This window comes from Charadrius vociferus, unplaced genomic scaffold (genome assembly GCF_000708025.1).
Source record: "Charadrius vociferus isolate BGI_N301 unplaced genomic scaffold, ASM70802v2 scaffold455, whole genome shotgun sequence".
In the NCBI taxonomy this organism is placed as follows: domain Eukaryota; kingdom Metazoa; phylum Chordata; class Aves; order Charadriiformes; family Charadriidae; genus Charadrius; species Charadrius vociferus.
This window is the reverse complement of record NW_009648550.1, coordinates 1,975,502-1,988,535: the sequence shown is the minus strand read 5'-3', so window position 1 is coordinate 1,988,535 and position 13,034 is coordinate 1,975,502. Positions and strand designations below refer to the sequence as shown.

Genomic DNA, 13,034 nt, shown 5'->3' with positions numbered 1-13,034 from the left:
AAAAGCTAATATTTTGAATTAAATAAAGCATGATTGCCAAACTACCACCTTTTAAAACACCAAGTGAGCATATGCTCATTTTTTACTCTGTTTCTGATAAAATACCCAATGATTTTTTCTTTTTATACAAATAAAAAACTTTATTATATAGTCTTGAATTACTCGGGGGGGGGGAAGCTAATAACATAAGAGACTAATGTCAGATTTTCTCACCGTACTCGAAGAACAATGAAGGAGCCATCCTTCATGCCAAGTGCTAACTGTGATCCATCAGGACTGAAAGACACACTCCGCACTGCTTCTTCCATATTGCAACGAGCTATCAAGGCATGATCAGCAAGACTCCATAATCTGCATCAAAGGAAAATGAAAGTAGTAGGAGATTTTTCTTGACTGCACATTTCAATATCATCAAGAGCAGAAACAAAGAGTCTAACTCAGCCGGTAAGGCCCATTTGCATGCACACCTTATATTAAGATTTTTACAATGTATTGGGTTCCTTTCCAACCATGGAATGAAGAGAATTTCACTGACTTGAGCTTATAGACTTACAGAAATTTAGTTTGGAAAACTCAAAGTCAAAAACTCAATCTAGAAGAGAAAGGGTGTGTACGATGACTGCCTGAACCATTACACAGACACAGAATTTTCCAACAGTGGCACTGAATGTCTTGGCAAATAATATCAAATGAAGCTTTCAGACACCTTTAAGCGAAGTTCCAGGTTCAAATTTCTTTCAAAATAAGGGAGTCTTTACTGTTCCCAGTTCTAGCAGGGATGGCACCTCAGACCTGAACACATTACTGTGATAGCAGAAGAGAAAACACGGTGAAGCTAAATTACATCACCATTTGGTGTTATCTCCGGACTTTTTATCTGATGTAATAGAATTCCCCTAGATGTATAATAAAAAAAAATGCAGTTTCTGTAGACAGAAAAGGTCAATGCAGATCAGACTGAAATTTTCACTGAAAGAGAAAGCAATACTCAGAGAGCATAAATATTTCAACCATAGGGAAAATTTTCTTGTCATAACCCTGAATGAACTAGTAGGCACAACTGCATGCTGATTCACTCATTTACATCTTTTTAAATAAAAAGAATCAATCAATAATTATGTCATAGAGATAAGCAAATAATGTACCTAAATTTTAAGAAGGAATGGAGGGAGCTTCCCAGATCACTACAAGCTGGTTAATCAGATCTTAGTAGTATGCAAGATTCAGAAAAAAAAATTAAAGAAAAGAATAATTAAAAGTATGGAAGAAAATGCATCAGAGACCTCTTGGGGTAGAAAAATTAAGTCAGCAACACCAAACTATATTTTGAGGACAGTATTGTAAATCTAACGCATTTGTAAAAGATTTATAAAATACTCAGTAAAATATTTGAATATCAGCATATGCAATTATTGACTAAAATCAAGAAAATGAAAATTTGTACAAAAACTGTGATATGATACTGGATGAAGTTTTATAGCAAGATTTACAGAAAGAAAAAATTAGGCTGGATGGAAGATACTATTAAGATTTCTAGGTACAAGCTTTGGAATAGTAACCGTTAATATTTTCACTAAAGACACTGGCACAAAATGATGAGAATGCTAATGAGATTTGCTGTGGACAGTAAGCTGGGAAGCACTGTGAACCCAGAGATGGATTTATTATATTGGAAGAAACAGAGGCTTCTTGATGATAAAACAAAGAGACATAGAATGAAATTTAAGCAAAGCCCATACTTTCTGAGCCTTATGTCTAGCACTGTGCTGTAAGCTTGAAACACAAGTGGAACCAGCAAAAAGAGTAAGATCTCACACTATTTTTCAATAATAGAATGACTATGATCTATGAGTGAGTTGCAGACAGGAAAAAGGAAATTTGATCCTAAAATATATCCTGGGTGCTATTCCAGAAGGTACACAAAAACAATAGCACACAACACATAGTGACCTCATCTGGTGTGTTCTTTACAAGTTATCTTGAGAAATCAGAATAAAAACAGGAACAGATGTAGTAAAGGATTATTAGGATGATTAAAAGAATGAAGAGCATATGACATTAAAGAAGACCAAAAGAGTTTAACTTTTATACCTTAGTGAAACAAAGGCCGGAAAGGATAGTATTGCTTCCAAAAATACACCAGTAGGATAAACGCCAAAGAAGTAGAAAAAGTTATGTTGAAGGACCATGTTGGCACTAGAACGAATAGCATAAACAGAACATTGAGTATAGCCTGAAAAGAAGGAAGTTCTGATCACCCTGGCAGCTACATTTAGATACAGCCCTGAAGTAGCGTAACAGGAGGAAAAAATAAAGATAGAGTTTGATAAATTTAGTAAAAGGATTATAGAATTTGACTGCCTGCATTGAGTAAGAAACCCTTTGGGCCTTGTCAAGTTAATATTATTAGGATCAGTCTAGAATCAACAACCCTGAATGATGCTGGTTTCCTCTTAGGCTGAGAGAATTCAAGGATGAGAAAGAACTTGAAAAGGCTTCTCTCTGAAAAAATTACAAGTGCCACTTCCTGGTGAAAAAATTGGATGTGGGATGCTAAAACGTTTGCAACGACAAAACAGAAGTAGATAAGATGGAAGACTCTTAGCAGCCTTGCTAGGCAGAAGCTATGAGCCCAATAAAACACAGAATGAACCAGAAAGGATTTGGAAAGCTTTCAAAGGAAACACCAGGATAAAATTTGCCTCCAAAATGTTGCTTTCACACGGATCCCTGACCAATACATTAGAAGTGTAATTGCAATACATGGCAATGCAAGCAGAGTAATTACATTTTCTTTTAAAAAACCCCTTTTTGAATTAGTGGAAGTGTAATTCCAAATGTAGGATTTTTAATTTTATAACAGGAAGAAAAAACATCTTGCACACATACAGGTATTTGTATACACAACTGAAAAAATAAAAGCCTGGGTTTCCTCATGAAAATAGAAAAAGTATCTCTTCTGGCAAAATACTTCCGCACGTTGGTTTTGGAAAAGCCAGATAACTACATTATTTTTGTATAAAAAGTGTATGTGTTTTCAAATAAGGCAAAGAGATATTTTTTACCGTTCTTTGGCAACTTTCCTATGCATGTTTAAATGACCGAGTTTAAAAAACCCAAACAGGCTTATGAAACTCTATTTTATTAGTCAACATTGCAGTCCCTTCTGTCATATACCTGACAGGTGAGTTTGTTTATTGGAGCACATGCTGATTACAGCCTCCCAAGAGGCTTACTAGCAACCACTGCATTTGCAGAAAAAGCCATAGCTGATGACAAAAGCTTTACTGCTGCTTTGTTTCATTCAATTGGCAGAACAATGCTCCACACAAAAAAATCAGAGCTACAAATATTCAAATGGATTCATATAAACCTGGATTCTAATCAATCTTATAAATGCAGGAATAGAGAGAGAGATCACTCAAGAAGACAGACAGCGCAGTGAAGATGTTCTGCCAGAACAATAGCTACTTGTGGTCCTGCAGCTAGACATTGTAACATGACATTACAGAAAGACAGGTGTGAGGTCTTTTGAACAAATATAATAAATAATTCTGTATGCCTCTTAGCATTCAGATGAGAATGATGCTTTTTTCCTGTTCCTGTTGTCAGAGACAGGAAGCAGGCAGCTTTACTAGTTCGCATGCTTTTGAAGTTTAAAATGTAGGAAACCTACATTTGGCTGGAGCCTTCTCTTAGCTGTGCTAGGGAAAATCTACAGTAATTCCCCTTAACTCTACAGAGGTCCTTTTCATTCATCTCACTGAGACATGAGAATATAACCTGGCCCACTAAATACTTTTATTTGTAAAACAATTTATATTTATACTATATAGCCACTCTTTTCAAAATAATGTGATAACCAAATACTAAGAAAAATTACACAATGAACATTAATATAGAAACATTCCTGTCAATGCAATTTTATTATTAAAAAAAAATGTAAGAAAATCCTTCTGTGTACTTTTTTATCTTAATGAAAATATTTCTATATTTCACGGGAATTCCTTGCATGAAGCATTAATATATAAAAAAGCACAGTCAGAACTAGAATTCAAATCCCACATTCTCTAGTGCCTAAAGAGCTAAACAGATGTGGGATGTAGTGCAGTAAATTACCTGCAAAGGTAGCAAATGCAAATTTTATAGAATGGCAATGTTCAAAGGCATCAGTAATGGATTAATAACTATAACAATGATAATAATCATAGGAGCACCACTAATTTAAGGGTTTATGTGCACAAAGAGCATGCTTGCAGTCTTTCATAGAGGGGCCCAAGTTTTTTTCACACACACTTTGAGTCAGCTGTACATTATTCGGCTCCACGCTAGAGCTGAATTGCTATGCTAACCAAGAGATGAGTCCAAGATAATAAATCCAAAGTCTTAGCATGGCTTATTAGCTTGAGGGCAGTACAATGCTAATCCCAGCTTTGCAGCTCTCGTTTCAGAACTGACTTGCCTCCTACCAGAATGCAGGCAGTGTGAATTTGTGCCTGTCTATAAAACCGTACAAAACCAAGCAGAAGAGACTATCCATGAGTTTTATAAACTGAAAGAAATACTACTACTATTAATGTGTCGAAAAAGGGGAGATAACATGACCGTAGTGAACCACTGGTAGTTTTGTTAGTTTCACAATTTGGATTTTAATAATGGATAGAAAGAGATAAGGGATGGCAGGAATGGGAAACCAGTACAAGTAAAAAGAGTGTTTTCCCATTGAAATACGGCCAAATGGTAGAATCCACATGTATGTTTCTGAAATAAGTTGACTAACAGTTCATAAAAACTGAAAAACTGTTTGGTAACTGCCAAGGGTTGATTCGAAAATATGCAAGCAAATTATCTATATAAGATGAAAAATGGTCATCATCCATCTGGCATTGGGTTGGAGAAAAATCTCATAGAAGGGTCAGAAATTACGACAGTAGGGTCTGGAGAAACCGCTAAGGAAGGGGAATTAGGGGAATCAGAGCTTGGGAAACCAGGGTGTCATGAACCCCATTGTATGTGCTAGTTCTGCAAGGGGCAGGCCTTCAGGGCAAGGGCAGAACCACAATTTGAGGAAAGGCTCAGGAGACTGTCATAATAAACCCCAGTCTCCCCAAAGTCTCTCCAGTCTGCATGGGTAGCTTTGGTAGTCAGGAAAATCTCAATCTCTTTAATCACAGATAAACAATTAGTTACAATGGGCAGTATCCATGCCCAGTTGAGATAACACATAACAACTGTGTGGATATGAAAGTACATCCACTACAGTGAGAATCTTAGCTTAACCTCCAAACTTTACTGTAAAGTCTTACCAAGCATATTAAAAATCCATAGGTTTTTTCAGAGGCTTATCAATTTGCCAAATTTTAACGGGGACAGGAAAAGAAACATCCTTGACTTTGTGACAACTTCCAAAAATATGTGTACAAAATTTCAAATCTCTGCCACAAAGGCTTGAGGCACAAGTGCTACAACTAAACACCTGAACGATCTTTTTTTCATTGGGGTAAACCAGTGCATTTTCATTAATCTGATTTTCTGGCATTTTAATAGAATTGGTTTTAGATATGATTTTCTAAACACTCATGGCTGAGTCAGACACCTGCTGTGTCAAACATTGGCCAAATGTATTTAGGTTTTAGGCTAGCTGCATATTATTAACAGAAGTGAAGTATGAGGTGACCATTCTCCATTTAGATAACTACACCTGCTGTTTGGAACAGTAATGAATTAGTACTTAAAGAAGAGTATGTTTTGAACACAAATTTCAATTACTTTTACAAGATGTGTGAAGCCCAAATATGAGGGCTGAAGAGAAAAAGCAAAGCTGCTAAGAAAAACATGGGGGAAAAATGTTCTCTCAATGGAGTCTTAACATAAGGCCAGAAAATAAAGAAATTACAAATATGTCAAATTGACATTGGTTAAAAATGATGTGTACATGAATGAATAGATTAAAAAATAAATTAGATCTAGCCTTACCGTACAGATCGATCATCACTGCCTGTGACTGCTAAAGGCTTCTTTGGATGGACCGCCAGGGCCCAGAGTTCTCCTTCACAATGACCCTGCATAATCAGCATGGGTTTATCTCTCTCTCTCACTAGCACCTCAAATATTTCACTGTCCTGTGTCCCTGCTAAAAGTCTGTCCGCTTTCCAACAGACACTTCGGATGGACAAACCTGACAGGGGACAGAATAATCTTAGATTAATGGCAATGATGAGACAAAGTGATAGTACAATGAAGATTGTTAAGACTTCAAGAGTTAATGTATAACAACTGTTATGCTTTGACACTGAAGTTTTATAATACATCACAGATGATTAAATCTCAAAACAGTTCTGTTAAATTATCTCCATTTGACAGAAAATGGGAAGGCTCAATCCTGGGAAAATGCGAAGTATCTAACATTTCTGCTGCCAGTTTCTCAAGGGATCAAGTTCTTATGCTTTGTGTACACCTTGGGAATTTACTTTAAAAAACAATTCAATTTCACATGATTTAAAGATCTAAATTTTAGATTAGGCAAGGTTCCTGTGACTGAAGCTGGAGTTATTCCTTTTTTCAGTACTTCACTTTTTTGCAAGTTTAAATAAAATGATGAATTAAATTTTAATGGTGAATTCAAATGTTTTGTGCCCACGTTATCACACTTACATATCTTTGTCCCAATTGATTATTACAAAAATAAAACCAAAACAACCAAAGCCAAAAACCAACAGAATTTTGCTTTGTATAACTTTTATAGAGCTTGATCTTATTCAACGAATCTATCCTCCCTTTGCAGCTGGAATTTTACTAACCACAAGCTTAAAAGCACCCTTTTAATAGGCTGAGCAATTTGATAGCATTCTCTGGTTAACTGCCTGCAGCGTTTGTATTTTCTGTTACAGTATATGAAAATTAAAGTTTAGATAATGGGTCTAGATGCTGTGAGATGTGAACGAATAAAAAAATCCATTTGTCATGTAGTCCAGATCAACCACGTCATCATTTTAACATCTTTTGGAACTGAATATGCAATGCAATTAACTACTGGTCACATAAATAAAATATATTGTACACATTTTGTGTCATCTCTTGAGAAGGGCAAATTAATCTTCATCTATTGTCTTGTCCATTTCCAGTACCTTTTAATTTTGACAATGTCATTTTGTGACTTAGCTAAATTTCTACTGAAGCTTTGACTTACATCTTCTTGATAAATACTAAAGGTCATACAAGGAATGAAGTTCAGATGTTAAATGGAAAATGGATATTGTTAAGTTTTTGAATATAAAGTACATCTTTTGATGCGGTAATGTTTTCTGTGATGTACTGCACATGAAGATTAGCCATTATCAGATTTTACTAATATATGTATACTTAAATATAAAAGCCAAGCCTGGTATCAGATTGTTACTGGTGATGCAACTTATTTAAAAAGTGTTTAGTACTCTTCAGTACAGGATGACTGATGAATAAGTATATTTGATGGGGGGTGGGGTGGGGAGGGGGTGGGGTGGGTGTGTGTGTGTAAGTCTTCCTGCCACCCTGGAAAGATGTTTCAAGTTTGAAAGCTGCTTTGGAAAAAGTAATTGGAAAGGAGGGACAGAAGGTCATAGGGAAGCAGTTAAGGCTACTACCATTGCTTGAAGTTATATATGTGCCTAAACTAATTAGTGCTATTGACATAACTGAAAATGAAACAAGATTTCCACAGTCTGTTAGTAGCAAGCACTAAATGGAAGCGATCATCAGCAGATAACGCATGAGACAGAAACAGCAGAAAAGGACAGATGTAACAGGAACACGCGGGCAAGAGTTACATCACATTGAAAGAACACAGAGAGAGAAGAAACTCTGAAAAAGGAAAAACATAACAATTTTAAAAAATAATGGTAACGATTTAAGTGCATGCTTGGATTTTATGACCTGCAGTCATCCCCAAGGTCCTAATATTTTATAGTTGTAGTTAGACCAGCAGTCCTGTCACACTTTTCACGGATACATCATGATGTTTTTTTACTTAGTCTCAATGATTATGCTCACGGGCACACCATCTTTGACTAAGCTTTGATAAAATTTTGCAGACTTGCTTAAGTGAGTTTCTTGCCATTAGAGCAGGCAATGTTTTTATTTTGACAAACAAACATAAACCTGAAGGATTTAAATGCTTTGAAGACAAGATTTGGACAGTGTTCTAGTTTCAGTTTTTAGAAATAAATTAATTTATCAATTTTTAAAAGTTTGTTATCACTTACATACAAGTCTAAATGGCAACTCAATTCATTATCTGCAGAGGAAATTTTTTTTTACTACTTTGCCAAGTAAGAAGATAGCAAAAACCTCTATTGACTGCCTCTCAGCCACATAGCTGCTGTTACGGTGCCTGGTTCTAGTCAGCTATATATTCTGTATCCTGTAGCATTTAAGAAATGGCAGAAATAACAGCATCAGGTTAGAATGGCTCTATCGCGTGCCTAATGAGAATTCCCCTTCAGTAAGCCCTTCCTTGATTTAACTTCCATCAAGATCAAAATCTCTTCTTAGGCAAACTGTAGAAGGATAGCTAGGTGCTTCCTACAGACAATGTGCTAGAAGATACCTTTATGAATACATTACAGCTCTGTAATGTAAGTTACAATTTTGAAATAATAGTTTTCCACAGAAGATAACTACAGTCAATTAAAAGTAAATGAAGCCAGCTAAAGTCTGTTTTGCATTGAGTGTGGACACACCCCAGGCAGCAGTAAGAGCAAAGAAATTGCTTCCACTCTGGTCTCACAAAGCTCCCTCCCAGAATCACTTTACAAATACCCAAAGAGGTTGAAGATGCATGTTTTGTGTGCGAGTACTGCTTTCTCTCTGTCGCCCTAGGTATATGTTATTTGGAATTTTATTAGGAATGGACTGCCTGCAAGACTGGTATCAGCCAGAATGATCTGTCTCACCCACATATACATGCTTATTTCTCCACAATTTTTAGAAAGTATATCTAAATTGATCTGAACTGCTGTACATGGTCACAAGGTGGTCATTGTTTTCTAGAAATGAGTGTTAAACATTATGATTCTGGCTGAAAAAAAAAAAACTACACAAAGCCAGAACTACAGAGCAAAGGGACTACTGGTTGGGTGTATTTGACAACCCTTTTTGAGAGCTAAATTCCATGACTTTGCACTACAGTAAGGCACACTGGTAGAGCAGTGTTCATCTAAGCCTGTCGGCAGTTTGCTTGTTGGATGAGCCTAGATATTGCAAACCTATACATTTTACAAGTATTAGAACCATTGTTTAAGCAAGATGAAAAATAAACAGAACGAGCTTGTTACTAGATCACAAAATATTCATAATTGAGAACAAAAATTTTATGCTTCTTAGTGGCCTCTTGACTATTCCAGTAATAATTTTAATGTGAAAACTAGGTCTAAAAACATAAGCTAAGAAGCAGGGGAAATTAACACTAACCATTAAAAAGTTGGCTGCCAAAAGTGTATACAGCCTACTTCAAACCAGTTAACAGATTGCACATTACTCTCAATCTAAATGGATGTGTAGAATTCCCAGAAGACTGAGACCTTGATAAAGCCTGCATTATGACCTATGGAGACTACAAGTGCTCTGAGAGTCTAATCATAAAATAAAGCAATGACTAAGCTCATAGGAAGCATGATTAGATTCAACAAATAGGATGGTCAAGAATTCGACTGCATTCTCTCTATTAAACATGCCAAGTGCTACCATTCCAAATGAACCTAATGGATTGCTCAGATGCTCAGCATCTTTGAATATCAGGTTGCAGATATCTCAATTAATTTAATTGCAATTAATTAATTAAATTAAAAATTCATTAACTTAATTCTCTTATCTTTTGTGTTTAATCAGCTGTTACTTATCTTCACGTATTTGCATGGTGGGGAGCAGCAACTATAAGCATCCCTCTGTTTATACTAGGAAACACAGAAATCTCATCAGGCTACATCATTGTCAGAGAAAAAAGGGGATATAGATCCCAAAAGTAAATACAGTCATTAAGAAAAAAACCAGCAGTACATAGAGACATTTATGCTTCAAATCAAATTGTGTCATAATCCATTATCTAGACTTGTGAAAAACCATTAAAGTAATAGCTCATTACCTTTGTATCCTTGTTCAGTCTCCCTGAGATCAATTTTAGTAATGGGTTTGAAATCTGTGTCCCATAATCGAATGCAACCATCTCTCCCTCCAGTGGCAAAACCTTCCTCACAAGCATACATACTAAAAATTCCAGCCTGTTAACCAATAGTATAACAAGTTTTAAAGTTCTTTACAATTGATTTAAACACACGAAGGAAATGTTTTTGAACAGACTCTTGTTAAAGGTAGAAACTGCTAGGCAGTAAAATGTTGTCCATCCAGAAAGCAAACCAGCAAGCACGGGGGATACTTTTATTTCAAGTGCTCCCACTTCAGTGATTTATGTAGAAATTTTTGTACAAATAGCAATGATACAGCCTTTTTGCAGAACTTCAAATTTGGTTTAGTTAATATTATTATAAGGATTATTAAATAAATAATGGAACACTTAAAATAAATAGTTACCCAGAATAAACAAAAACAAGCAAACAAGCAATACAAATATTCTTACAGGTGCGGAGATGATTGAGACATTCTTTCATGAATTCAGTTCAGTTTTATTCTCTTTGTTGAAAGACAAGTTTCTGTTACAGTTTGAATTTCTTCTTCATTTTTGAAAATGCCTCATTATTGATGACTGTGCTGTACTACACTGGAATAGCTCATGGAATGCCTGCTGATTCAGTATTTTATTAGGAAAACCTCTCAATTAAAAGACAAGTTGAATTGCATGGAAATTAATACAATTAAGAGAAGACCTCTGTTTTCAAACTGGCCTTGTTCAATGTCTTAATAAATTAATACTTCTAATAATTAATTATACAGAGATTAGAAATTGGGTATGAGAATGCATATTAGCCATGGCAAACCCCATGATTTATAAGAATGAAACAGAACACATTATATAGAAAGAGATTGTATTTAATCATTCCAATGAATCTAAGTAAAATTCTGCAAACAAAATTCTGCAAATATACTACAGGGGTTTATTGTCTGCCAAAGACATTTCCATGTTACTACAGCTGCACATAATCACAATCTGGCAATTACTCAGCCGTTCTGCAGGCAAGATGTCCCACTGACTTCAGTATGACTGTTTTCATAAATTAGGGATTACTTCTACGAATAACAATTACTCTCCTGAACACTTAGATTTAATTTGAAAAGCTACTATGAATCTTGATGCGCTGCCAACATAACAGAAAAAACTGTTAAGTTTGCAGTGCTCTTTCTAGAAAGATTCTAGGAGAAAACTATAGTGACAACTTTTAGATTTCATATCACTCTTGTAAGAAAAATACTCATTTCTTTCTGTTCAAATAAACCCATGCTAGAATGCCATTAGCCACAATCATATTCAAAACAGGAGTAGTTCTCAAATACATTTGAAACAAGACATGAAAAATCCTACTGTGATTACTGCAGCAACAAGAGACACAAATTTATATTGGACTGGTTAGAAATCTAACACGATCCTATACATCCCCCTTTCTCTCTGTAATTACAAGTGCTCCAAAATAGGGGGTGTGTTATGAAGCCACTTGGAGTAAACTGTCTTTGGAATATGGTCAGAGTGCAATTCACAGATTAAACAGCTTTACTCCCCATTGAAGCTTTTATGAAGAGCCAGTCTTCATCGTTGGGAATTTTAGTGGTAAAATTCTATTTAAAACAAGATCATTTGGTTAGCAATTCTTTTTAAGTAAACTGATCATAACTGAAGCTACTCAATCTGTGAAACTTTAAATTTAGAAATTTGCTTTAGATTTAGTCTTCTTGGTTAAGCTAATGCTATAAATATCAGCAATTCTGTCAATATCAGTTCAACAGCTAGCATCTGTTGACAACATGTAAACAAACTGTAAGATTACATATAAATTCTTAATTGATGAACAGTTTTAGACATTCTTCTGACCTGAAACAGAGAAAATCTTCGAAGATAGAAGTTTTTCAAATCAATGAACAATTCATTTCAGAAATTGAAATTAAAAACACAACTTACACTATGTGCTCCTTGAATTGTGCGGACTAAGTTTAGCCCTTTCCAAACATAGATGTCTCCATTTAAAGCACCAGAGTACGTGATATCTTCTTTTGCACATGCTAAACAAAGGATAGTTTGGAGATCTCCTGTTTTACCAAATATCCCTCTCTTTGCTGTCAGTGCGTTTCCACACAACGTCCAAAACTGTGAAATGCAAACAGTGTATTAGGAAAAATTTCTGCAGAATTTCTGTTTTTTCGTATTAGTGTGCAGATCTCACAGATGTACATCCTTACAGAACTGTGTCTGGACACCCACTTAAATGACTCCTGTTGTCCTATCAGAATGCCCATTACTCCAAAAACTGCCCACTTACCAAAAAAAAAAAACCCAGGCAAACGCAGTAAGTCTAAGAACAAAACAAAATGATCAAACTTTGAGAAAGTGAGGCACAATTCTGATTCACTATTGGTACACTACCTTTTCTCATTATCTCACTATCTTTTGTCATGTTTTGCTGGGTGATATCTGTCAATGTGAATGCACACTTTTTAAAGCCAGGAACGTCCCATTTTTCTTGTCTGCAAAACTTAAAATACAGCTACAGTTCTGAAGTAATAAAATACCTGATCTTAAAGAACTTACGTGCCTGGATGAGACATTTCTGCCTTTTTCCAGTGCACTGGAAGACATACACCCCTCAAATACAATTACATTTACTGAGAAACCATCTGTTGGATGGACACAGCAAATGCTTGTACGTGAAACAAATCTCTGACTATGAGAGTAGTAGGTTCTCCAAGTGTGGAGTGGTGACTTTCTTGACTTCTACACAGACACAGTAACATTCTGCAAAAAAGAATGTATGACTGACTGGGGAAGAGAAAAAGAGTCAAGAGAATATAAAGTTTGTCTTAGAAGAGTGTATTTAGTGGTTGGCTAGAAATACACT

General features: G+C 35.5%; 1 protein-coding gene across 1 annotated transcript in view; it reads right to left on the bottom strand.

The window, feature by feature from the left end:
* The window catches only part of EML6 (echinoderm microtubule associated protein like 6), a 116,766-nt gene that overhangs the window by 56,801 nt on the left and 46,931 nt on the right, over nt 1-13,034 (bottom strand). Inside the window, exons 5-8 of the mRNA XM_009886007.1 lie at nt 12,101-12,286; nt 10,118-10,253; nt 5,977-6,178; nt 214-351 (exon numbers count right to left, since the gene is read on the bottom strand). Coding sequence (XP_009884309.1) covers nt 214-351; nt 5,977-6,178; nt 10,118-10,253; nt 12,101-12,286 — 662 coding nt within the window. The remainder of the gene's footprint in view (nt 1-213; nt 352-5,976; nt 6,179-10,117; nt 10,254-12,100; nt 12,287-13,034) is intronic.